Source organism: Wyeomyia smithii, chromosome 2, assembly GCF_029784165.1.
Source record: "Wyeomyia smithii strain HCP4-BCI-WySm-NY-G18 chromosome 2, ASM2978416v1, whole genome shotgun sequence".
NCBI lineage: Eukaryota > Metazoa > Arthropoda > Insecta > Diptera > Culicidae > Wyeomyia > Wyeomyia smithii.
This window is the reverse complement of record NC_073695.1, coordinates 111,982,682-112,009,885: the sequence shown is the minus strand read 5'-3', so window position 1 is coordinate 112,009,885 and position 27,204 is coordinate 111,982,682. Positions and strand designations below refer to the sequence as shown.

The following is a 27,204-nucleotide window of genomic DNA, read 5'->3' as shown; positions in this document are numbered from 1 at the left end:
GCTCCGGTAGCATTGCGGTATATGTGCACCTCAAGTACAAAAAGTATTCTGTGCCTGTTTGTCAGTCTTGTAACAAATAACAATATCCGTTTTTTCTCGTTGGTATCTAGTAAATGTCTAATTTTCATTAGTTAGCATTGGTAATGCAGTGGTTTTTGTTGTAAGGGAGCTGTCAGAGGTGCTGGGTGTAAAATTTTTTCCTAGTTTTTCGGGAATTTTCTTTCATTACATCGCTGTGAATGAAAATCCATCGAATGATTACACGTGTATATCTATACGATAGTGGTGCAGGGTGACACAAATGGAACTTTGAAGTGTTACGGTATTGGTGCTGTGGAGTCTCATTTTTCCATCCTTAAAAATAGCACAGGATATTCGTACGGTGTAAGTGATTCAAGTTTTTTTGTAAATTCAGTTGAACATCTGGATAAATATAGGCTTTATTTTTAAGCTGCAGTATAGATGCATCATGTTGTGTGCTACGAAAACTGAGGAGGGTGAAATGATTACCCGAATAGTACCAATCTGACTATATTATGTGATTACGAAACTTCAAGCTTTGTGCGGGCAGGATTTTACAATTGTGTCCCACTTTGTTTTATTAGGATCGGGTTTAAAATTAGCATCAACAATATACAAACTACAGAAGTGTTAATTCAATACTGATGATGTTTAAATGAAGATTGTGTTTAGTTTCAATTGCATCTAAACTATCAAAATTATAAAATACTCATCAAAGGTGATCTATCAAATGGCATTCTGTAGTTATCATTTTCGATTTGTTATCTTATAAAATGAGTACTGTAAAGATGTTTTGTATTGATTTTTTTTTCGTTTTGTGCAAAATGAGTTGAGTTATTCCTTTTTATAATTTTTAAGCATTAGTTGGAACCTACCAGTTGGTGTTAAAGTACGATGCTGATGCAACTAATCAGTCTTCGTATGTTCGAATCACGGCTGGTGTTAGGGTCAGTAGGGTAAATGAAAAGAGAGATGATAAGTTATAAATAAATATGATAAGTTCCGGAGATTATACGAAAGAAGGTCTCCTCTTGAATATGTGCGCTTTGTCATTGTGTTAATAATATAGACCGTCACAGAAATTCATAACGCACCTGAAATTTATTCTCTTGTTAATGCTCAAGCGTGAAAATGAAAACGAAAAAATGTAACTTACCAGTGAGCTTTTCTTTAGAAGCAGATTAGAATTTTGTAAAGTAAATATGAAAAAAAATCGTGATATGTTCACAAAGTTGGAAACCTTTAAGTCCAACGTTCAACGTCTACTAGTGAACCTGTATGTACATACAGGTTCACTAGTCTCTACCTATTTGTGTTGATAGTTGTGTATTTCCAAGCAAAACAGGTTAATAACAATGTATGATTACTTTATTTATTCTAATTAAACTTTTTATTTCCTTTCGACTAGAAAACATGTGACTTTTCCTCTGATATTTCGATCATTTGAACTCGAGTGTTTATTTTTTTTTATTTTAACTCTAGTGTTATTTTTTTAGAGGACGTATCAGTTTTAGTAGGTAAAATCGTTTAAAATTTGTATCTCTTCATAAGTAAATAAAAATTCCAAACTAAATGTGTAGAAAATAGCATTTATTTTTCATTTGAAATTTTAAATAATTTAAAAACCTTTAAGATTTGTTGCTAGATAGAGTAAACATAATTTTCATATTTAATCGAAGAACATACTTTTATATAATGACAGTCGAATTTCGCTCATTGGGCTTTGTTCATATATGAATAAGCAACCGTTCCTCTCAAACATTCTGTTGCTATATACCCTTTTGTTGAAATTTGTCAATTTATCGCAGACGAAGCCTTAATTATCAAAACGCGATACTTCGAGTCTAGCATAGTATCGTGACATATGTAGTACGGGAGCCAAACGCATGTAATGGCACGCGAAAAGCTAGATTCGCAGAGGTCCAAAGTTCGATTTCACAGACGAGTGAATAACACTAGGATAGCTCATGAATTCATTACCACTTGTTTGAACACACATTCTCACGCAACGGCTAATGATAAGCGTTACCATGGTACTGTGCCGTACTAACGAAACGCTCCCAACCATTTCCTTTAATCCAAAGTGGAAACTAAAGAGCAATGACTTATCGTTAGCAGGTACCTAGTTTGTACTATTATTAATCCATAGTTTGCTTTTTGTGATGTTATATTCTGGCATATCATGATTCATGCGACGGGCGAAAATCGGTTGCGACACTCTTTTGTTCTGTCAGACGTCAGAAGGTTTGTTGCAATCGCCATGGATTGATGAAATTTTAAGGTGAGATTCATTATTTTTTTACCATTATAGAAATGGCGATTTTATTTATGGTCAAGACTAAACCGTGTTCATCAAAAGTGCATTTGAGAATTTCCAACATAGAGTTATTGTAAATATTCAGTTATTGTAAATATTGAGGATCAATTGTTGAAACTTTTCATTTTCTACCCTAAACTATTGAAACTTATTTGATCCGCTATGAAATTAATGTTTACAATTATTGCTGGTCACCACCGCGAGCCGGTGAACTCCAATCTGTGTAGTAGTAAACATATGTATACTTTTCCAACACTGAATAGAAACTCGAACCGATAGGTACGTTCAGTCAGTCTGATTCACGCGTTCGTGTCGTCGAGGTCGTATTTGGCGAGTGAGTGGTCTGCGTGCGCACCTTTGCCATTAGTGTTTTCTGCATATATAAAAAATCGCCAACAAAGTTTTGAATGATTTCATCGTAAATTAACCGAGAATAAAGTGAGGAAAACAGTGAGTACATGGTTTGAAGAGAAACGTGTTGTTTTTTGATTATTTGCGTGCTTACTTGGAAAATGATAACTCTTGCAAAAATCACATGGCGACCTTGATTTATTTCTTGATTCATTGATGCCTGATAATGAGATAATCAACCACCTAATATGACTTGCGGTTCTGAAAAAAAGAAAACAAAACAATAATCTGCGTTCTTCAATGTGTTCTACGTACAGTAGATAAGGATGATTTTTTCTTACTTGGTAACTTGTGTATTTATGGTTTAATGAATGAACAATATATAAATAAACAAGGAAACAAAGGGATATATTTTATTTCGTTTTTCTTCAAAGTTCTCACTTTGATACAAATCAGGTGAGTTTTGTTTCGCGCTTCAAGTGTTTACATTCAGTGCGGAAATGTTGAACATCACACCATTTGGGTCTTTCAGTTCCTCGTTTCAAACTGTATCAAAACATCTACTTCGTTAGGTCTGTACTTTTGTTAAACGCTGTACTGCACTTTTACCATTATGATATGGGTAGGGAACCTATTTTAAGCAGCTTATGGACCCGCCGGTGTATTGAGATTTGAGACTAGGGATCCGTCTTGATTTAAGGCATCCTGATTTATTTTTCATATACTAGCATTTGTCCTGATTTTCCAGAATATTGCCGGATATTCAGAAATGTTAGATTGCTTTTTTCCTGATTCCGAGAAAAAAACGCTCACCTCGAACGATTTTTTTCGTTGGATGAGTTTTGACGTGAGAAACTGTCTGGTTAATGAAACCTTTAAATATCTGAAAGTTAAATTAGATTTTTATTTGATATTTCGAGATATAAAAATGGCTTAGATCAAAGTGTGTCGAAAAAAGTGTCCTGATTTTTAGCTCCGACTGGATGATGTCTTTAATTAGGACGAACTCAGAATATGTAAGGTGAAATACAAACATAAGTATATCAATTTGTTTCTCCCTGTCAGGTTGTAAAACTAATTTAGCAAACTTTAACAATACATAATCAATTAAAGTTCCCAATAGAGAAACACTATTTAAATCAGTGAAAAGTGCAAGTTTACATGGCTGCACTATTTAAAGGGTTTCCGAGCAGTGATTAATTTGAGAGTTAATTAGTTAAGCGTTACCTAGCCAAGTAACAAAGAATTGGATTCAAACGACTGTTCAACAGGTTTCTTTCTGGTGGTGAAAATTTATAACAAGTTTAATGATTTTTGTTAAATATGAGAAAAGGTGCTACGTTCATTTTGCGCATCATATCAGCGTAGCTGTAAAATAACGAAAAATACGCAAAAGATTTCGTATTTTTAACAACGTATTTTATAACAACAAAATTTTGTGTTCTATTAGACGAGATGAGCATAAAGTTATTCAAAATTGTTTATTGCATCAATCAGAAATGTTGCGGTGTTACTTTCTTTCCTTTTTTGTGGTGTAGTTCCTAACTGTTGGTAGATATTATTTTTTATATGCGGTAACAAGCTAGAATTTTACTTTTCTTGTAAAGCGGGAAACTTACCAGTTGGTTTCGGGATCGAGACCAGGTAGTCTCATAAGCCTGTCGTAGAGTTGGCTTCGCAATTGTCCTGAACACTAACGGTTGACTATGAAATCCATGTCGAATGAATGGTCAAATTCTGAACAGAATGTTAAGGCTTTCCCTTATTTTTAATAGTTTCGCTAACCAATACAAAAATTAGCGATATTGCAAAGCCGCTCACAGGAAATTTGTATCGCCTATTAGCGATTTAGCGAGTTAGCGTAGAAGTGCTGCACTATATATATTTTTTCATTCATTTAAAGCTGAGAATTTAAAGTATGTTGAAAGTATGTGTTGAATCTGGACGCCATCAGTCCTGATATTAGTACTAATGATGTATTAGGGGCCGTTCACATTCCACGTGGAAAACCTATGGGCTCCATTCGGCTAATTCACTAATCGCTAATAAGCGACGCTAATATTCAGTTAGCGGTTTAGCGATTTCGCTAATTTTTGAGCTGGTTAGCGAAACTGTTAGCGTCGTTAAAATTTTGGCCTTCAAAACGATAATCGCTAATTCGCTAAATTCTGTAAAGAAGCAACAATAGAAAAATTGTGAATTGCTGATGGCGTACGAAAATTGCTTTAAAAGATGAACATACTTTACTGCGAGAGTTACTTTTGTAACGTATGTTTCATTCAAACAACGTTCAATTGTGAGCGGTGGCCTAGCTTGGTTGGTAACGTCTCCGCCAACCACGCTCGACGCCTGGGTTCGAATCCCAACGCCGACATAGGTGTCGATGATTGTGGGGAGGCGTAATCCACTCACAACCAACCCAACTGGTCTAGATTCAATCCTAGCCGACACCGGGAGATTTTCTGAGGCGAAAAATCTCTGGGATCACGCCTTCCATCGCATGAGGAAGTAAAGCCGTTGGCGCCGGTTCGTTAATAAACGGGTCGTGAGTTAGGGTCCTGGGTGTGGAGTCGTCTCCTTGGGCGTCGGTGACTGGCCACAACAGTGGCGGAACTAGACCGACGTAAAATAAGCGAGAATAAAGAAAAAAGTTCAATTGTCTTAATTGTCTAGAGTTCCTCTCTTTACGACACAAGTGAAAGTCAGTCTTTTTACCCTAGAATGGAGTTCCAGTTATCATACAAGCCTGAAGTGTATTTTGAAGAACAAGCTCAAGGTCTAGATTGAATTTTCGGCACACCAAGAACTTTTATAAATTGCAATGCGCTTGAAATTATGACAACATTGGTTATACTTTTTCGATTCAGATAATAATTGAATTATTATGAAAACACTCTTAAAAGTATTTATTTTTATTACTCCTTGTTTTTACAAAATAAAGTATGAACACCGTGAACCTCTTATTGTAAAAAGCTCTAAAAAGTAATTGTTTTCATTTGTTTTACCACAAAAGATCGAAGTTGTCCAATACATACAAAACACGGGCAATTAATATAGTGATGTGACTATTTACATATTAATAAGTTAGCGATTAGCGAAAATTCCGCTAATGTGGGTTTAGCGTTTAACGTTTAGCGATTATCGAGCTAAATTTTCTGATTAGCGGCTTAGTGATTAGCGTCGCTAAATTTTCGGTTAGCGGTGCCCACCACTGCCTATGGTGGATAGGGAATACCCAAATGTCCACAGTAGGGGAAGGAGGGGGTAATGATAATGTCCACGTGGCCACGATTTTTTCCAAAAAATTAAAATCGGCCAAAAAACACATTGGCCTATGACAAAAATTTTGCAAATATTTTGGTTTTTAGAGTCGTTGTCAGCCATATTTGAGATAAATTTGGAATCATGTTATTTGTAATCCCTTCTTTTTTTTGGAAAGATTCTTCAGACATGTTGAGCACATGTTGAGAACCTTTCAAGAACTTCAGATTAAATAAGCCTTCGATACGTTTCCAGAGTTTTTGTTCTATTTTTTTTCCTTAAGGTGTTTTTGATCAACATTCAAATTTTATTTCCGTTCGGCTCCTTCTGGATTTAAGGGATGTTTTTCGGCATAAACTTTTGTATAGGTACCTTCTTTCTACCTTTGAGAGACATTTGAGAATTTTTGAATTTAATTTAGGATAAATTTTTGATAGTAGCTTCCGGCCTTTTACTTTTAGGATTTTCCTGTTTTCTTGAGAATTTGTTAAACTGAAATTGAAGCAATATTTTTTTTGCCTTCTGCTTAAAATGATTTCAGTCAGTTTGCTTCTCGAAGCGTTTTTAAGCATTTTGAGTAATTCTGGTGTAAAAATTATTAATTTAAATACAATTTTGTTAAATATGTATTTGTTAAATTTTTAATCTTTTGTAACTTGTAAAAAAGTTTTAACTTTCCTGATTTTATAGAAGCTTTCAATCATACTAAACTAACTGTTAAATCCTGTTTGTTTTTGATCTTTAACTTGATTTCGTCAACGATGGTTTACGATTTCATTAGAAATTAATTTTTGTTTGGCGAGCTTTTTACTACATACTAGTTTGAAATAACATAAACATTGTAAAGTTCGCATTGGTTTTTTGCTGAACTACTGAGAAAAATTATTATTAAATAAAAAACAATGAAAATAATTAAAAGGTGATTGAATGTCGCAAGTGTCTGAAATATTTCTCACTTTTGATATCTGCGTTCTAGTTAAGACGAGGCTCGACGTCTTATTTCTTGATTTCTCCTCTTTATAATGGTGAACCTGGAAGAACTCTCCAGCTAGTTTCGAGGTACGATGCTAGCCTAACAAGCCAGTCGCCGTAGGTTCGAGTCTCGGCTCGGGAGAAACTGTTAGTGTCAGTAGGATCGTAGCGCTAGCCCCGCAATTCCGCAATTGTCCTGTACACTTAACAGTTGCCTGCGAAGTCTGTGTATAATAAACAGAAGGTCGAGTTCCGATACGGAATGTAGCACCAAGGCTTTGCTTTGCATAATGGTAAACCAAGATGACTGCTATCTCAGATCTAGGCACAGGTCGGATTAAAATGGCTCAGAAAACGGAGGTAAATATGTTGTTATAGTTGTGCCGCATATATTTTTCTATATGAGAACAAAAAGAGGGAACTATTTTTTACAACTTTAGGAAATACGTCTGAAAATGTTTGCGAGATCTCAAATTGATCATATTATTTTGTTTTCCACGTGATCGTTTTACATAGTAATATGAAATAGTAATATGTTTGCAATTCAATCGATATCAAATAATAGGTTGAATTGGCCCAAATGTGAAGCAATAATAAAGCGCATTTGGTGAAAAAGGTGCCTTTTTTATACAACACACATAAGTATATACAATAAATGTCGAATTTTCAATGAAGTGTTTCAACCATGTGACCGAAAAACTTCAAGTGTGAAGGTAATACAAATTAGATACAGCTTCAAAGAGACATAAAAGCAAAGAAGTAAATCAAACTGACCTTGATGAAAATGAATGCATTCAAAGAGTGTAATACAGTCTTTAAAGAGCCACTCACTGCGACACTGTGATCAATGTGTCTGAATCTTTTGTGATATCGCCCGGGTGTTTGCTATATTTCGTACTTTGATTATTTTCAATATCACGATTAAGAGTATGGGGCATGCTTATATTATTATTTGTGGGTATTTTACCCTGCCTTTTTACTTTTACTGTTCCGGGCCTGACAGGAGGATTATAGTCAGTGATAATATTGACAGCAGTCAATATTATCACCAACTATGATTCCATCTGGTCAGTTATTGTAAGCATGAGCATGAGCATGAGCATGATTGACCGCCCGCGGTTGCTACTCCGTTATTGCCAGATCATCTGTAATTACACAGAGAACCAATGGATGATGCTTGGGATTAATATTCATCCTCAATGTGTAAAAACTGGTGACCTTAATCTTTATATTAGGCAATACCAGCGCCGGCCGCATCCGAATGCAGGTCAAAGAAGGAGTGTGTATAGGAATATGTTGACGTGATACTCGCTTTATTGGAAGCCGAGAACACCTCTGCACTTCCACGAGAAATCACTGGGATGTTGGAGAAAAGGGTAAGGTTTGCAGCAGATTTCGTTTTGGTAAACGATGCGCTGAGTTCTAATACCAGGTTCATAATACCAAATATCGCGCGTACGAGTTCATTATATCTTTTACGGAAATCATAACGCGATCCGAACTCATTCCGGTTGATGATGTAACACCGCAAAAATAAAGCGCACGCGAGGATACCGGACCTACAACCTAATCAAGACACACTCAAATATTCGAAAATCTGTTTATGAAGTCATTATGCAACTACCGAAACGTATCTCTCATTGATTTATCTCAGCTGACTACACAATGTTACGAAGCAACCAGATATGCATTACCCAAAAATAAGAGAAAAGTAAATATATAGGCCCTCAACACATACTGCAAGCGGTCAGCAAGAGAACTTCAAAAACGGCCTATTTGCTTGGCCATCGCCGTTCGACAGACGAGTCGCGTATAATCCTGATATTAATTGCAAATAATTGCGATATTTGGTGGCGATTAATTACGATGTTTTGTCGCGATTATTTATTTACGATATTTATCGAACGAACGGAACCTATTCCGAATCACTGCGTGCTGGAACAGAACCTACGGGTGGACAGTCTGCGAATAAATGGTTTGGTACACATCGAAAGTCACAACACACCGAAAATCCATAGTTGAGCAAAGCTCACCTGGGCCGAAAACACGTTTACTTCGGAAAGTTATGCGCGACCGCTCTATTCTCTCTTACCGACGCATACGCGCGGAGACACGGTATTTAGCGTTGATTACCACTTACTTCTTGAATAATAAAGCGAAGATACCTACTGAGTATGAAAAAACTGGCAAAGTTCCATGCATTCATAGCTAGAAAATTTTTTAAAATACAAATATGCATATTTAACAAGACCGAGTACTAATTAGATTTAACAAAATGCCAAAACAATTGCAGTTAAAATTTATTTGCCATGCTCACCGACAAGATTTCTACTTAATTAAATTAAAAGTTGTCTATGTGTTTCAGTATTTACTCAAAAGCTAGAAAAATCATAAAACAAGGGCATAAAACTGCTCAAAATATTCGTAACCGTCCAGTCGGAGCGCGAAAGATAAATTTCTAAATTATGTTGTACTGCTACTCATTCCGTCATGTAAAAACCATCGTGTTCAAAGGTTTAAAACATCCCTCCTATTGGAGCAATTCTGTCTATTGAGTATAGACTTTGGCAAACAAAGCGACTCCATGAAATCCCGCTTTAACAATTGATTCAGAAACGGCTGACAACGCAAGCAGGGTATGTACAGTATCCCTACCGACGTCAGTCCACTGCGCACACAAATAACGAGACAGCTCGATGAACGCGAAAAAAAAACTATACCTCACACATATATATCATCCTCATATAAACTGCACAGAAACAAAAGAAATCACAAACTCACGACAATCCTACAGTCTGCACCCCTCAAGTCTCAGCACGCACTGCAAGGCCGATGCCATACCGGAGAGGATACGAAGCTAACAGCGTCGTGAAAAGCAGAAAAAAAACATTGGTTCCCTTTTGCCATGCAAATCAAACAAAAAACACAGGCAAAACGTTACCAACACTAATACTTATCCTTTAATTGCCGCGTCCTCTGTGAATCATCATGCTAGTGCGAGAACGTGCCGCACGCAAGAGCAACGGTCATCCTGCACTTGCACTTCTCGCGCTTTTCCTTGTTCACCTTGCACTTACTCACACACACTTATGGCAAGGCAAGGGCTAGCGGGAAACGTGCTCCGCCACCGAAAAAGAAATGCAGCTCTCACAAATTAGCCACAAAATTGCACGAATCTTTAACGGATTTCAACATCGACGTCACTCACACCGATAATACGAAACCGCCACATTTCGTATTAACTTTTACTTCACCCTTTGCACTTAAAATATAACGATTACGCGACGGGAAGGCTAAATAAAATACGTCGACATTATTGCACTATCCTCAACCGTACACGACAACCCTCGGAACACTTCATCGCGATTCGAATCAAACACTCGGAATTCACACCGAGACAACAGCGGCCTTCCTTCAATAAATGTAGACACATCCCTTCTCCAGATAGAAAATATATAACTTATAAAAACTTGAAAAAACGATGAAAAATTCCGACGAGAAACATTTTCACGTCCGTTTTTGATCACAGCTTGCTTCGATCTCCCCTTGAGACGAACGATGACTATTTTTCTCGACAAACTACGCGATCTGTGCGAGTGCCGCGCGTGAGGAAACAACTAAATATCTGATGCTCCCAACAACCTCCACATACAAAATTAGTTTCGGTAGCCAGAGACAGAAAAAGTGTAGTCCAGAAAGTCAAATAAAACATTTACCTCCATCTGGTCAGTTATTGTAAGAAGGATTTATTCTTGTCAAAAATAAGTCATCGTGGTTTTGTAGAATTCAATGTTAAGGAAGAGTTAGTGGGCTGACCTGAGAATAAACACATGTTCAAATCTGTAGGGTTCGAATGTCCTGATTTCACTACGATTCGAACGCTGTAATCTTGCGGATACGAATCTGCCTTAATATGGAACATGGTTCACTTATACACTTATACAGTCAAATCCATTTTTATGCGATTTTGTATGAGCAAATTTTCAATTTTTATGATTTGTTTTTGTGCGATCTTTCTTATGCGGTATGTAAGAAACGAATATATCCGACTAGCGAAAACATTGTTTTAAAGCTTTTCTTAGTTTTAGATAATATTTTGAAGTAGAATACTTCTCACAGGAAGTTCGGCTACATAGGGATGTGAAATGAAAATCTAAAACCGAACAAAGTGAAAAATATGTCCAATTTCAAATGCTAATAAATCGGTTAGTATTCGATGGATTTCCTTCGTTCTTGCAGCAATAGATTGGAAAATCTTCTAAGATTCTTCCCAAAAGCAGATAATTGTAATTTTATTAATCACACTATTGTACTATTGAAGATAGTCAAGCCTTGTCAAAACGAAAAATTCGACCTCTGATTGGTCGTTATACGATTGCTTCCCAAGCACGGTCGACAGAATCATATACCTTGCAATTAAAAACATGATATTTGGCCTATATAAGAGCCTGTTTCAGCCGAAGCCGCGCTTCGATAGCGGCTGATGCAGTGAGGCACTTTAGTGAAATGCAGTCTCTGTGCGATAGTGGGCATTAGTAAATGCATTCAATGAAAAGTTGGCTCATTTTGACAACACGTGAGCCATCTAGTTTTGAGTGTTATATCAGCATTTTATTGTTTACTTTATCACAAGGAATACTTTATTCGCTCTGTCAGTGATAACGCAAAGATGTGATCGGCATCTTATCCGATACTAAACAACAAATTGTCCTTTTCAGGATGAAATTGAAGCTTGATTGAAGAGTTAATATTTTCTAATGAGTTAATTCTCATTTTTAAATTTGTAAAAGTTATAAATTTTACTTCATCTCCGTGTCTCAAAACGTACTGAATTATCTTTTCCTTCAGTCATGAGCACGACATCCGAATAAATTTCATCTCAAAATTTAAAAATTGTCAAGCCCCAACCATGACAAGCAACTTACTATATCATTGAAAATGGTCAATCCTTGTTGAAGCGCAAAATTCGATTGATCTGATTAGTCAACGTTTATTTACTAGAAAAAATGACTGACACGTAAGCAGCCGGGTTATCTTTCTTGTAAAAGTATTCTACTTCAACCGTTCGGTCGTGGCTTTGCACACAACCCTCCTGTTTTTTTCTGTGATTTTTTGTCCGTTCCCTATCCCTCGCACAAAAACAGATTGGACTGTATAATACACCATTTAGATAAGTGGAAACTGCATCTGATGTTATTATATCCACTTCTAAGATTGTTCTAGAACATAATTGGGTCTCGTGGTATTTATTTTAATAGGCTTTGAAAGAATTGGTTGATATGTAATGCATTGTTATTTGCACAGCCTATGCAGGCCATATCAGGAACCAGTTCAGCCATCACAAGCTCAAATTGAAAATCCAATGTCAATGATACGTTTACGTACAAGCTGTGCAAATTATTTCATATTATTAAGGGTAATGTTTGTGCGGCATAGCGTAGATCTACTTTATTTATGGTACCTACATACAATTTAGTCAAACAACTTCCATTAGAGGTGCAAACATTGATGTTTGAGTTTGCATTAAATCGTTGAATACTATGTGTTGAAAGCTGCATATTTGATCGTTCTTTAATTCGTTTCAGCGTATAAACTGGCTGGCGCGACGTCACATACCGTTCTCGGATAGAGGTTATCAATGCAGCACTAAATTAGCTCCAGCATCACATTTTAGACAAACACCAACTCACAGTATTCTAGTTGACGGGCGACAGAATGATTGCAGATTTGTACGCTTATCTGACTAACTTACCTCGATGGCATATTTTTGCAATTTTCCTTGTTGGATATCTACTGTACTATTTGATGGAGGTTGTTAAGGTGAGAAGAAATGTTAGTTTAAGATACAAAATTTTACTTCACGATTATTATAAATTATTTTAAAATACGCGCCCTTTGATTGCACGCACAGAGAAGATAGTTTTGTTTACGGTTCTCGAATCCTCTCAAACGATTTTTGCTAGGACAGCATGCCAAACAAATCGCACTATAATACATTTTTTTTATTTTAAATTTAAATTGAATTTTGTTTTTTTTTTCAGCGACCCATTCTTGCAATCGCAGATGGCCCGTTTAAGAAATATCTTCGCAAAAATATCCCTATACTAGAGATGAAATTTTGGCCCACCTTCTGGTGTGTGGAAAGTCGGGCCCAAACTGTCTTTGCTAGCATCATTCGTTCCAATATGATTCCAGACATAGACTACCGTCGTGAAGTTCTAACATTAAAAGACGGGGGTGAGGTAGCGTTGGACTGGTTAGATATGAACTGTGATAGTGAGTCGCCGCTTATTATCATCCTTCCAGGGTTGACAGGTACAGCATACTTTAATAGACTTAAATTCAGATTGTTTAATGTCATTCTTTTCGATACGTTCAGGCGAATCACAAGCCGAGTACATAAAATGCTTGGTGACTTCAGCTAATCGTATTGGTATCAGGACAGTGGTGTTCAACAATCGTGGCCTAGGGGGAGTTGAACTGAAAACGCCTAGGTTGTACTGTGCTTCTAACAGTGAGGATCTGTTGGAGGTAGTTAACCATGTAAGAAAATTGAATCCTCATGTTAAAATTGGCGCCACCGGAATATCAATGGGTGGATTAATATTAGGGAATTACTTGGCCAACTATAGCGAAGAGTCGAAGCAAATACTCACTGCCGCAAAGATAATCTCGGTGCCATGGGATGTTAATAAGGGTAAGTACACATACAGTTTCATCTGAGAATTATTTTATTCAATTTGCAAAACGACGAGATTTTAAGTGAAAAGACGAACAGGAAGATAGTTGACTATCTGGACTCTCATGCCCATTTGGAACAAAAATTGAAATAATGAAGTTCATTATGCTCGGAGTATACCTTCTAAGTGACGCAAAACAATAAGTAGCGTACGTCAAGGGCGTATGAATTATTTGACCGTCTGTTGGTGATAACTCTTATCGTGCAACTAAAAGTTTAGGGAAAGGTACTTTTTTATTTGACCGAATATAACGCAAAGTTTGAGAAATTTTTGTAAGAGAACATTCGATTTTGATAATTTTTTTCGGCAATCTTTCCAGAATATATAAAGATTTAATTAATATTAATTATAGTCGTGAATTTGCCTCACACAAGGCGCGCACATACGAGACTCTTGGGCTTAAACATTCTAGCTTGTTTGTATTTCTCTGTTGTTTTTATTCTTCTAGTTTTGGAAACACCTTAAACTCTCTTGTTACACCCTCATAAGTCTTATAAACATTTGTTAGACTGCTGAGGGCCTGAAAATTTCTTCGATGCAGGTTATCGTAGATATTGTTAATAGACCTTGCTGTAACACGTGTACCACACTTGCTATTAGCAAGGATTTAAGATCAGTAATCAATTTCAAATTTACAGGATCTGATAGCATCGAACAGCCTTACCTTAACAGTATGCTCGGACGTCACTTAGCAGGAAGTTTATGTCGCACAGTACGTAAATATGATATTCTTAGGCATGAGGATTTTGATTGGGACATGGATCAAGTTTTACAGGTAAGTTTTTTTTTTGTATAATGAATCACTAGTTCTGAATGATACTTCAAATTTTCAGAGCAAAACAATCAAAGAGTTTGATTCCCATTTCACGTCGAAGCACTTTGGCTATAAAGATGTCGATAGTTATTATGCTCAGGCCACGTTACACAATAAGTTACACAAAATAAAAGTGCCTTTGCTGTGTCTAAGCGCGGCCGATGATCCGTTCCAGCCGCTAGATGCAATCCCTATCAAGGCTGCAGCGAAGTCGTCCCACGTTGCGATTCTGATCACGGCTCGCGGTGGCCACATTGGTTTCCTTGAGGGTTGGTGGCCAGCTAACAAAGAACAATACATGGGCCGACTGTTCAGTCAGTTCTTTGCAGCAACTTTATTTGATCCGAATAATGAGTTCTATCGCACAGCGCAACTCATGATGGAGCACAACTTACAGACGTCAACTTCGGTGCCTACTACACCGATTTCTGGATCGTCCAGTCCCATACGAAAAAAATCCATTCCATTCTAATAGTAAAGAGGATAGTAATTGTTTTATTCCCCAGCACAATTATTTGCAAACAACATTTGTGATAACGATTAACATAATTGTTCCGACAGGTAGTTGTGAAGTTTGTAAATAATGTTCACAGCACAAATCCAACATAGACAATTTATAAGCCAACTTCAACAACGATTTTAGGTGTTTCATCATTTTGAACAATAATATGGTATTTGAAGCCGAATTAACAAACAATAATCATAGTTCAGTCTAGATTCAGGCCAAATTTCTTGCGTCAGTTTCACAGCAAGTAATTACTGAAGCTTTAACGGATAGTCAATGCAAAAAGTTGCCTTCTAAAGCACATAGCTATAGGTTATTTAAAAAAAGCAAGGTTATTTTTCCTATAATACTAAACCAATGTTGGATGTTCTTAAAAAGAACTTTGTTATTAATTTTAGCGAAGCGAGAAATTTGAATTTGAACTTAAATCAATCAACACAATGAACTGATCCGCGTTGTGTACATGAAGGTCTATACTAAATATGATCAGTTACTCACGATACTTTACCGTAAGTTGTTAGGTGGAATAGAAAGTTAATTTTTAAACCTTTTCAATGTTAACTGCTCACAGCGTGGATTGAAAGCACTAACCAAATTGCCCAAAAACGTTCTTTGAGGGCTACAATATTCTTTGTTAATACTATGCAGGGTCAAACACCAACAATAAATAATGTTTATTCACATATCATTGACAGTTGTAAAAATAGTACTTTTAATAAAATAATAGTTCAAACAGATTGAAGAGATTACCAGAAAGTAAAAGAAAAGTATTCTAAAAGCAATACAAGCGTTAATGTTGTATTCATGAATTAGTTATCGTTTTTACACATAGACAGCTTAATTTAATTCAAAAATCAATAGTAATTTTGCTTACAGCATGACATTAAAAGGTTCTACTAGTCTCAACAAATTCGTGTTTCGTGAAATTTAATATTTATCATTGCACTAGCTTATTTAATAAAACTATTAAAGCTTATAAAGATTTCTAAGGCCATTAACAACTTCTACCATAGAAAACTTAATAGGAGAAAATAAAGTTCCAATTTGTAAGATTAAATAAAAGAATTCGTTAAATGCTAATCTATTGCGTTCCGAAATATCATTTTAAACTCAACTTAGTTTCATCGAGCTGAACTGAAAAAAAAATACCCGTCAGTAAGCGGGGTAAGACCGCCCCCTTAAGCAATTCTGTTTATAAAAAAAAAGTTGCGGCTGGAATTTCATTTTTTCTTCGCTAAGAGGTTCTTCTATTCAATACCCGCATTTAAAAAATAAGAACTGAAAATTTTTTGTTTATTTCTTACCCGCGGGGTAAGATAGCCCACCATTTTTTGAGAATAACAAATATTTTTAGGGCCAAGTTGGGTTGATTGTATCGGTATAGTGTCTCTGACAAAGTTGTGGATTGTATTATTTTTTCTTTTTTGATAAAATATACCTACACTGTGAAAAATCTGAAAAAAAAATTTTTTTCTAAGTTTTAACATTTTTTGTTTTTTGATTATCCAAGTTCAAATCAATGTTTAGGTAACTCTTTGTTGTTTTCAAAATACATAGTTTTTTCAGAATTGGAGTTTTTCAAGATATTCAATTTATAATAAACCTGTCTTTAAGCTAAAAATACAAACTCATTATACCTGTCTGTATGATTTTTTTGAAGACTTATTATGTATAGAGTAGTAATAATAATTATTGATTTTTTGTTCATATTTTCAATTTTTTTATGGTTTTTTGACGAACAAAATTACCAACGACGCCCAAGAAAAAATCTTTACAAAATTTGAGCTATAAATATTTCTATTACTCCATGATCAAATAACCATCAAATTTTAGCTTACCTTTTGTAGATTCTGCAGGCAGAAACATCATTTTTTTAAAATAAATTAATTCTATTTTTATATCTTTTCTTTAATTTTTTTACAGTGTATTCTTTTTTCGGAAGTAAAAAACTGCTATTTTCAACTCTGCCGGAGAAGTCATATCGATCAAACAAACCGTCCTGGCTCTAAATTTTTTTTTGTTCATTAATACCATATTTACACAAGTTTACTTTTTTCAAAAATTAGTCGCGTTAAAAAAAATTTCTAGAAAAGCTTCTACCAATTCGGAAATGGTCGATTAACATTGATGTCTTATGTGGCTTGAAATTGCTTTACTGATCCTGTAAATATTCCCTTTGTAGTGTTGAGGCATTTGGGTCTTGAAGTAAAACAACAAGCACTTGTATACGTGGCGGTTTTACCCCATGTATAGTGGGCGACTTTACCCCCAGTGGAACATTTTCATATTCCATCGAAAAAGTAGTCAAAATTACAAGATTACTCACGGCCTTCGATATTTCCGAAAGAAGACAGATTCAGGCAAGCGGTTAAACGTATATTCACGAATAAAACAATAGATTTTTAGACAGAAAAACCTTAAGTCCCGTTGCCGCAAAACAATAGCGCGTTGACTGGTTGCCAGCTGAAAGGTTGTTTTTAATTATTTCTGTGACTGTTCGCGCACTATCAAAAATGAAAGGGGTGCAAAATGTTATGTAATTATACTGTAATAGACATGTTAAAGAATTTTTTCAATTATTATATAACTTGGTAGTAAAATCACGGTGGGCGGTCTTACCCCGCTGGGCGGTCTTACCCTGTTTACCCCTAAGTAATTATTGCACGACTTTGAGACCGATCATTGGACGATAGTGTTATTTGACAGTTGAGGGAATTGTAAGCAAAAAAACCATTTTGCCAACTGTATTTGCTAATATTAATTGTGTTTCCACGTGCGCTACGCTCAGTGCTTTCTGTCAAATTTTCAATCATGAAGGGCTTTAATATATGTTTTTTTTGTGAGATAAAAGGTGTGATCTCGGAGATTTTTCAACTAGGAAAAGCTCTCGTCCTCATATGGGGTTCAATTGAACAACTCATAATGAGAATATAGATCAATTAATATGTTTTGGTAACTAGTGACAGAAAAGATAACTAGTACATCTAATCTGGTCTACAGGGCATGCGAAACCAAAAACTTTTGGAAATAACATTACCTAAATCAGGGGAGTATATTCCAATTTGCCTCAAATCTTGCATTTTTATTTTTATGCAAAATAAAAGTAATAATGATGAAAAATAAAAAAAATATAAACAGGAAATTGAGAGGAAACCTTATAAAAAAGAATACATATTTTCATCAATGTAAAAACTACCATCCCAACAAACAATTTTGATTTTTTGCTTGTTAGGCTGCTAACTATTAGACTGATTCCGGCTGAGCCCTATTTAGAGTTCCAAGCGAAGTGAAAATCTCATACAATATGTTCAATTTTCCCACGCGTGAAAAATGCAACCTTTAAAAATTTCACTTTGCTTGAAACTGTAAAGAAATCCGATTCAGCAAAATCGAAGGTTGTGGATCGCATCTTTTTCACTTGGGCTTACTTTTGTCACGCATGTATACCCTCGTGAACGAGGGGTAAGACAGTGAGTGAATTTGAGGTTTTCCTAGTTTTTCTGAGAAAACCTGAAAAATAAAAAGCAACTCTGAGTAACCCTCGTGTCTCTGAATATCCATCCCTAAACTTTTTTCCCACCGCAAATATACACATGAATTTTGCTCGGTCCCACCGTTCATATATACTTCTTGCTCTCAAGGTAATCAAAGTGAATCATCTGAGGATTTCGGAGGAATATTGAGTAAATTAGAGTAACTCTCAAGCATAAGAGTAACTCAGATAAAAGTGAGTAAATTTGAGTTTTTTTGAGAAAATGTGAAAAATCAGGGGTGAATCTGAGTAACTCTCGTGTCTCTACACTTAATTTATCTCGGCGAACTTCCTAACAGCCGATGGAGCTCGGCGAATTTTTCAACAAATGTCAGCAATATATTTCTACGAACATTCAGCAAATATATCGATGTACCGTGAACCAGCAGGTATTAAATTTCGTTTGCCGAAGTTCTTGAAAATTCTGCCGAAAACTTGTAGAACATTTCGCTGAATTTATCAGCTGTTGAGTTCTCGGCAATAAAATCTAAGTGTGTAAATACACATCCTTAAACCTTTTCCCCACCGCGGATATATGAATAATATGAATGTTACTCGGTCTCACCGCTCATATATTTTTCTTGTTCTCAAGGTAATCGAAGATGTGAATCATCAGGTTATTTCGGAGTAATATTGAGTAAATTGGAGTTACTCCCACGCATAAGGGATCATTCAAATAATACATAACGCTCTAGGGGGTGGGGGGGTATTCAGCGGAGCGTTATATTGCATGTGGCAAACATGTAAAATTGCGTTACATGGGGGTGGGTGGGTATTGAAAATTGCCAAATGCCGCGTTATGTAATATTTGAATGGTTCTTAAGAGTAACCCAGATAAAAGCTGGCTTGCCCCTCGCTCGTGAAAAAAGAAGCCTCTGGCGAACTAATGATATTATTGGCTATTGTGTGTTGTGTATAGATTAAGCTAATTTATATTTGATATCAGGTTATATTACAAAACAACTGTTTTCATAAGACCAACAATTAGGCGAATATTCAATATTCAATTCAACGTTTCAATAATTTCAACAAAACTTGCAACACTGTGAACTATTTTGATCACCCCTTTGGCATCGCGCCATGTTTAAAGGGCTAACATCTTAACATATGTGTAAACGAGATAGCATATCACCGCCTCTTTTTATACATCTTTATCTTACTGCTGACAGCGGGCACAAATTAATTTTAGCCCAGGACATGAGTTCATTGTCATTCACTGTTTCTCGGTATAGGGATGCCAAAGGCTCGATTTTGATCAAATTATCCGGTTGCCAGATCGCATGATTTTCTATCAGTAAATATAGGGACTGTAAAGTACATGACTCTTTGTGTCGCTTCTTACGGCATGCTATAAGGATATATCAAGTATTCAAGTTGAAAGAACAACAAGTATCAAGTACAAGCAGTTTTTTTGCGCGGTTTTTTTTATACGCGTTTTTTTACGAGGTTTTTTTACGCGGATTTTTGAATTAACGCGGTTTTTTTACGCGATACCGCGCTAATTAAAAAAAAATTTCACGAATTTCCGAATTAACGTGGGCTTGGAACCAGAAACGTTTAAGTGTTTATCTAGTAAAAGATTTAGTCCAAAAAATACTCTCCGCCCACCGAAAGATCCGGAATGACCGTCAAAGAGGACAATTTAAATACTGGTTCTAGAGCGTCTCGGGTTTTTTCTAAAGCCCTTCTTGCTGGACTACTTTACGCGGATTTAAAATAAAACGTGGTTTTTTACGCGGATTTTTAAATTAACGCGGTTTTTTTTTAGAGGTACGTATCCCCCGCGTAAAAAAACCCTACTGTATATCAAGTCGAAAGAAACAATCTCCAACCGAAAGAAGACATTTTTCTCAACCGTTGTAAGAATCATGAAAGCAGTTGCTTGCCTTGTTCCAACCTGATTGCTCGCCTTGTTTCAACTTGATTATTGTTGTAGAGCATGTTGAAATGCTGTATGTTAAATCGATTAAATTTGAAGTGCAGTTTGATGAAACAAGTCCACTGCAAAAAAATGGTGAAATAGACGATACATTTTTTACCGTGTACACGCAATGTATATAACTACTGAATGCCAGAGGGCGCCACATGTACTTCTTTAATTGCCTGAAATTTGAAGCTTCATCTGACGTCGGTTTCGTGATTTTGAAGAGCCAAATAAATAGAGGTGAAACTTCAATTCATCAGAGGATTTGGTGTTATCATTTTTATCTTGGTTTTCGTGATTGTCGCTGCTAATCACGTCCGCAGAGCCAGTGAAATCTGTGTTGTTCTGCTGTCGCAGCTCTTTCCGGATTCGGTAGTGATAGAAAAGTTTTTTGACTAACGCTGCTTCCTGGACAAGTAGCAATCCGAGCGGGCAACGATGATTCGTGTTTAGAAAGTGTTATTTTCGACCTTTAGACCTTCCCTGAAAAAGGAGCGGATTTCTTCTGCATCTGACGACATAGACGACTGGCACTGCGATCAGCTCACGATCCGTATTCAACATGTCCTTTAAAGATTTAGTGGAACCAGAATGCGGTGGTGCAAATCCGCTGATGAACCTGGGCCGCCAGGTGACTCGGGATGTAGCTTTCCAAGATGAAGGATTTGCAGGAGGACGTTCGGCATTTATCGGATCGGAAAACGATCTAGTAAAAGAGTTCATGGGACAGGTGGCACCGGCTCCACAGTCATTTCGCATGGATGTACTGCTGAAGGAGATGAGAGATATTGACAGGCAAAATTTTCATCAACGCCAGATCATACCGGGACCTCCAGTTATCGAAGAGGTCAATCGACCTGATTTGAATTGGGAAAAAGAGTTTGGAATCGGTTCATCTATTGGAGCGCAAGGCACTACTCATACTGGCCAGCGCGCCCAGAGTAAACTTACCAGCGTAAGTATAGCGCTTTAGTGTTTTGATGATAAAGCAAAAATTAATCATGTTCGGTGTTGATCCGAATCGTTTCTAACAGGTCTGGTCGAACTCACAGCTGGATCCGATTGAAGGTACAATTAATGCAGGACCCAGTAACATTTTATATACGAAGGATTTTTTCGACTTAAACGAACCGAAAAGTGAGGAAGAACAACAGTCGATTCGTCAGGCTGCGGGAGAGTTAGCAGATGTCTCCTACCGCCGTGACACGGAAAAGTTGAACTACAGTGAGGTAAGTGATCTTGTTGCAATTATGTATTGTTTTTTCTGCAATTGCTCATTTAACTAGCTGGGATTGACTGAGAATTTTTGTAGCAAAATCCTGAACAAATTATAAACAAAATTGTGGCAGTGACCTTGAAACCCTTGAAACGCATTAGCCTTATTTGGTGTGCCATTTCTGTCAATGTAAATGTATATTGGTACGATCAATTGAATAGAATTTATGTAACAACATGTTTAGACAAAAAACTAGAAATGCCTTAACTTTTTCATTTCGATTTAATTGTTTTCATCAATTTTCGAATTTGTCTTTGTTATGTGTTATTCTTTCGAACTTGATTAATTTGTATATTCTCGAGCTCTGATCACCGTGTGATTTATTATATCGGATTTAAATTGATTTTCGGTGAGCTGTTATTCACTATTCAAAACAATTTGTTGACGTTTCGGTTTACTCTTTTCTTGTTTCGGCTATCTTCAAACTTTTTTAATGATCATAAAATGTACAGAAGTAAACAAAGCTGTACAGAAGTAAACAAAGCTGTAAAATATAATTAGTGTCACAAATAAATTTAACCTCTTTAATCTTAAAATTTAATCTTTTTAATTTTATGTGTAAACTAAATAAAGAAGTTTAAAGGTGGTCGAAACAGGAAAGGGTTTTGATTAGCGAAAAAAAGCTCACCGAAAGTCAATTCAAATCCGACATAACTAATTATTTTAATTTTTATTTCTGTTTCTCATAGATATTCATGTGTTTTTAACTATCAATAATTTATTATGACCAATGATGGCATAAACTCGTGCAAAGTTGAACTGAGTAACCTTTTTTTCAGATTTGAATTTAACTTGAATCGGATTCCTCACGATAGTTTGAGTTTTTTTTGCATCGCACACTTTGATAGATTGAGTTTAAGTGCATGCAATGCATGCAGTGCACGATGTATTCAACGATGCAGGCGATGATGTGACGCGATGCGTTCAGTTTTCACATCGAATTTATGCTTCCAAAGGACAATGCAACAAACTGTTGTAGCAGACACGTCGCGAATTTCATCGCAATTCGATTTTTAAGCAGTTGTTGTTATGATAGGATTCAAACTCAAATCTAACTCAAGTGTATTGCACTGTTAGTAGGGTTTATGTGCAAACGAAAACAAATGTGCAAGCAAGTATTAAAACTCATTTGGATACGAGTGCAAAGTCACACTGCCTACTCTGAATGACTAATGTTTCATTCGGACATAAATTCCTCGCTCAATATTTTCGTTGAGATTAATTTATAATGATAAAATGTGGAAAGGGACCGGTTAAACAGCTATAAAGCTATTTCTATATGAGCTTTGATCGATCATATGAATAGCTCCCAAAAATAACCTTTTGCAAATATTTTCTATCAATATTTTCATCTCTCGATTTATCCATTGAACAAATATATGCACTGATAAATGAAAATATGGACAACTACTTGAAAAATGAATGATTGTGTTATTGATGTCTGATGAAACGCTTCGAATATACGAAAACAATTTAACGGATCCAATATATGCTCTTATGCTTTTTCTTTATAGTTTCTGCGTTTCATCAACAACGTTGGCGAGGGTGCCGTAAGAATTCATGATGGCCAGGTTACTACTAGCGGACCTAACGTCTGGGCCAATGAGTTTGATCAGCTGGCTGCGGGGCCATCGAAGACCGTCACCAAGGACGAGCCAAGTATCGCTGAAGATTGGGCTATGGCATTCGAAGAAGATAAAAAGCGGGAGCAAGAAGCAGCTGAAAATTACAACAAGCAATTTTGGGAACGTTTGCAGAACGATTGGCATTCACTCTCGGAGAATGAAAGTCAGCATCCGTGGTTGTCAGAATTTTCTGAATTTTACGATCCGTACAAAGAGTACAAGTTTGATGAGGAAAATCCTATGTCAAATGTGGAGAACGCTTTCGACAAAGGGAAAGCTTTTTTGGCACAGGGCGATATTCCGAGCGCAGTGTTGTGCTTCGAAGCAGCAGTGAAACAAGATCCAGAAAATCCGGAAATTTGGGAATTACTTGGATTTAGCCAGGCAGAGAACGAAAAGGACCCGAATGCCATTGCTGCTCTTAACAAGGCATTATCATTCAACGCTAATAATATGCCTGTTTTAATGGCGCTGGCAGTTTCTTACACAAATGAAAGCATGCAGAATCAAGCGTTAAAGATGCTTGTCAAGTGGATGAAATGTAATCCGAAGTACGAAAGCTTGGTTCCACCGGAAATGATGCAGCCACAGGAGTCATTTTTGGCCAGTTCACTAATGGGTGGGCCGAGTCTGCAGGAGGTTCAGGATTTGTTCATTAAAGCTGTCCAAAAATCTCCAAATGAAATCGATGCCGATATACAAGAAGCTCTGGGCGTGCTATTCAATCTGAGCTCGGAATACGATAAGGCAGTTGATTGTTTTCGGGCTGCTGCTCAAGTTCGCCCTAACAGCTCAAAAATCTGGAATCGTTTAGGAGCCAGTTTGGCGAACGGAAACCGAAGCGTAGAAGCAGTCGACGCGTACCAACGGGCGTTGGAAATCCATCCCGGGTTTATTCGTGCACGCTACAATGTTGGTATCATTTGTATCAACTTGAAGGCGTACAAAGAGGGAGTTGAGCATCTGTTAACTGCTTTGAACCATCAGGCATCTTCAATAGCTCGTGCGGGAATAAATGTGTCTTCCCCTGCTAACCAAATGTCAAGTACGATTTGGATCACACTACGGATGGTAATGTCACTGATGGGAAGACAAGATTTGCAACAGGCAATTGATAATCGCGATTTAGAGGTTCTCAACCGTGAGTTTCCAATGAGTAACGACTAAAGTGGGCTAATTGCTTTTCTATAGAGACAAGAAAGGGAGCGGTTTATTTTATATTTTAACATATGGAGTACTAAAAGGTATAACCTTGGAAGAAGAAAGGTTGGAACAAATTTGAGTAAAAATATATATTCAACCAAGCTAAGTTCTCCATGAGCAATATCAAAAACAAAATTTAACAGAACAGTGTTAAGCAAGGTGACGAAAGGTACATTTTTGGTTCATTCTATAACATGCCCGTTTTGATAATGGTTAATAAAACAAAAGTACAATACCATTACCGTGTGTTTTATTTCGTGAGAAGGTAGAGTTGAAGGAATTGATGATAAGTAAGCCTTCTTGAATTCTGTACTATTTAGACTTTTACGAGGAATTTATTGTACTAATTTTTGGTATTGCTTTAATTACTGTTTTAATTTTACTAGTTCCTGATTGGATAATAAAACTGCGTCGCAAAACAAATATTAAGAGAGGTTGTACCTGATGCGCGATCGCACGGTTGACGTATCACAACGTTAGGTATCAGTTTTCGCGTTAGAAGCTTAAATAATAAAATAAATTCTTAATGCATGCTAAGATTTTAATGGCCTTAAAAGACTCGTTTGATTTGATTGTGCCTATAAAATTTGGTGAAACGGAAATTAAATAGATGGTATAGATGATGTCGTTTTTTGATAACCCAGGATCTGTCATGTCATATTTAATATGAGTGAATAGTCTCCCAGACGGTCTCGAGGTACGACACTAACACTCCAGTCGTCATGAGTTCGAATCTCGTTAGTGTCAGTAGGATCGTAGCACCTAGCCCCGTAATTGTCCTGTACATTTAACAGTTGGCTGCGAAGTCTGTGTATAAATTAAAACAGAAGATCGAGTTCCGAATCGGAGTGTAGCACACCAAGGCTTTTATGAGTGAATAGTACAAAAACAATCGGTCGGTATTTAAATAGAACTGCTTGTTTTTCAGGTGACTAAAAAATTACTCATTAACTTTTAATGTTTGTCTGAAGCCAATTAGAAGTTTAAATTGTGTATATCAATCCAGTAAACTAACAACTGAGTACTGAATTGTGTCCAGTTTGACTTTTACTTAATTTTATTAAGAACTGAAAATTTGGGTTTTTACCTCGATGGGATTTTACATTGATGAATATCTTTCAACCTAATATTCATAGTAAACTTTTTTCAATACGCAAGATGATAATCTTCTGTACAGATCCTAATTGAGTACAATTTGGTAGAAAGTAAACTTCCTTCTTAATGTAATCGTCTTGTGAAAGATGGTTCACTTTCCAAATTTAAAGCAGCATCATTGCAAGCTCTGGCTGTCTGTATCTCACAACTGCCAAACAAATATACCAAACAAATAGATCCTGTTGCATTTACAAGTTCGTGTAAAATGTAACGATGAAGATACAGGTTTTAGTGAAAAAGGAAGACTTGCTGAAATTTTAAAATTGACATTGATTTTATAACAAAATGTTCGATTTTTAACTCAAATTTTCATCAATTAGTTAATAACAAGATATGCCAATTATAATACCACAAGTATGGGGCAACCTTCACTTCTCGATTAAATCAATGGCATTTAAAAACTGTTCAGTAGTAGGTAGCATTTAACATAATATGCTTTTTAAGAGGGCACATTTCCGTTACACTTTTCGAAGCAGCCTACCCTGCTACCGTAAGACGTAGTCCTACGTTAAAAACAACATGCGGTATACGAGCGTGAATGCTACAGGTGACAGCGATGAACATTCGCATAGACGTCTCGTTATCATTTATTTTTCTACGCTTGTTGCATATATTTGAACAGAATACCAATTGATCATCCTTGCTGAGGCAGGAATAAAATGACCAATTTCCTATACGTTGTTTTTTACATTACCTCAATCTTTATGAAACTTAGTATACCTTATTATACCTTACGGAGAGTAGTTATCCAAGCTTTGTGATCATCACGTTTTGGTTTCAAATGTCGCTCATGGTTAAAAATCTGAAAAAATACATACCTATTTTCTTACATGCGAGCCAAGCAGAGCGAACATAAAAAGAGTACTTTGGACCATGGGCGCAACTAAGGAAAATTTCTAGGGTGGGCTAGTTTTCATGTATTTCATTTTAAAAAAGAGAAATATGAGTTTGAATATGCTTATTTAATGACGCTTAAAATAGTATCGTAAAAGCAGAAAAAATCACTTCGGGATAGAATCTCCGAAGATGTACTGAATATCTTGAACACATCGTCAACGCCAAGCTCTTTCAGCAACAATGATTAGGGTTTGCAATATTCCCGTAAATAGATTTCCCGGGAAACGGGAATGAAAAATCTCATTTCCCGGGAATTCCCGGGAACCGGGAAAGGAAAAAATCCTTAGCAAAAATGAGATTTCAAATAAAGTTTGTTAGTAAAAAGTTCCAAACAAACGATTACAATTTAATTATCAATTGAAGAACAAAATTTATTCAAGTTCACTCCAGGAATTCATGAACAATCGTCTATCAATCGCCTCAGTTCCGCAGACAATTTTTCGTTAGGCCCAAATAATGTAGTTCCCTGCTGTAAAACTTTGCTTAAGATCGCTGAATCACCGCTGGTGTCTGATTTCTAAAATACTTCTAAATCACCGATTCCAGCTCTTGCTACATTTCATTAGAAACTGAAGAGTCCAATACTTTTAGTTTGTTGAAGATAAAGCTGA

General features: G+C 36.3%; 2 protein-coding genes and 1 long non-coding RNA gene across 11 annotated transcripts; 2 read left to right on the top strand and 1 right to left on the bottom strand.

Moving 5' to 3' along the window:
* On the top strand, window positions 1-16,016 carry LOC129723669 (phospholipase ABHD3-like). Of its 9 annotated transcripts, none has more exons than XM_055678013.1 (7): window positions 1-384; window positions 2,256-2,302; window positions 12,508-12,742; window positions 12,964-13,237; window positions 13,302-13,619; window positions 14,301-14,437; window positions 14,496-16,016. In XM_055678013.1, the coding sequence occupies exons 3-7, from the start codon at window positions 12,638-12,640 to the stop codon at window positions 14,946-14,948; spliced, it is 1,287 nt and encodes a 428-aa protein (XP_055533988.1). In that variant the 5' UTR covers window positions 1-384; window positions 2,256-2,302; window positions 12,508-12,637; the 3' UTR covers window positions 14,949-16,016. The 9 variants fall into 9 exon arrangements, with proteins under 9 accessions (XP_055533988.1, XP_055533987.1, XP_055533990.1 ...); XM_055678015.1 differs by lacking the exon at window positions 1-384 and adding an exon at window positions 397-739; XM_055678012.1 differs by lacking the exon at window positions 2,256-2,302.
* On the bottom strand, window positions 1,737-17,427 carry LOC129723670 (uncharacterized). Its single transcript, XR_008727790.1, has 3 exons — window positions 17,308-17,427; window positions 2,844-2,950; window positions 1,737-2,711 (listed from the first exon to the last, which is right to left on the bottom strand). It is a non-coding gene; the product is annotated as an uncharacterized LOC129723670 (long non-coding RNA).
* Window positions 17,428-20,636: 3,209 nt separating this feature from the next.
* On the top strand, window positions 20,637-24,781 carry LOC129724663 (peroxisomal targeting signal 1 receptor). The gene is made up of 3 exons (XM_055679744.1): window positions 20,637-21,392; window positions 21,472-21,666; window positions 23,228-24,781. The coding sequence occupies exons 1-3, from the start codon at window positions 21,000-21,002 to the stop codon at window positions 24,503-24,505; spliced, it is 1,866 nt and encodes a 621-aa protein (XP_055535719.1). The 5' UTR covers window positions 20,637-20,999; the 3' UTR covers window positions 24,506-24,781.
* Window positions 24,782-27,204: the final 2,423 nt, after the last annotated feature.

Excerpts from the sequence above, each read along its gene's own strand:
- LOC129724663 (XM_055679744.1), top strand. The coding sequence starts at position 21,000 with ATGTCCTTTAAAGATTTAGTGGAACCAGAATGCGGTGGTGCAAATCCG. Across the intron at positions 21,393-21,471 it reads CCCAGAGTAAACTTACCAGC|GTCTGGTCGAACTCACAGCT; the intron begins GTAAGTATAGCG and ends CGTTTCTAACAG. Across the intron at positions 21,667-23,227 it reads AAAAGTTGAACTACAGTGAG|TTTCTGCGTTTCATCAACAA; the intron begins GTAAGTGATCTT and ends TTTTCTTTATAG.
- LOC129723669 (XM_055678012.1), top strand. The coding sequence starts at position 12,638 with ATGATTGCAGATTTGTACGCTTATCTGACTAACTTACCTCGATGGCAT. Across the intron at positions 12,743-12,963 it reads ATTTGATGGAGGTTGTTAAG|CGACCCATTCTTGCAATCGC; the intron begins GTGAGAAGAAAT and ends TTTTTTTTTCAG. Across the intron at positions 13,620-14,300 it reads GCCATGGGATGTTAATAAGG|GATCTGATAGCATCGAACAG; the intron begins GTAAGTACACAT and ends TCAAATTTACAG.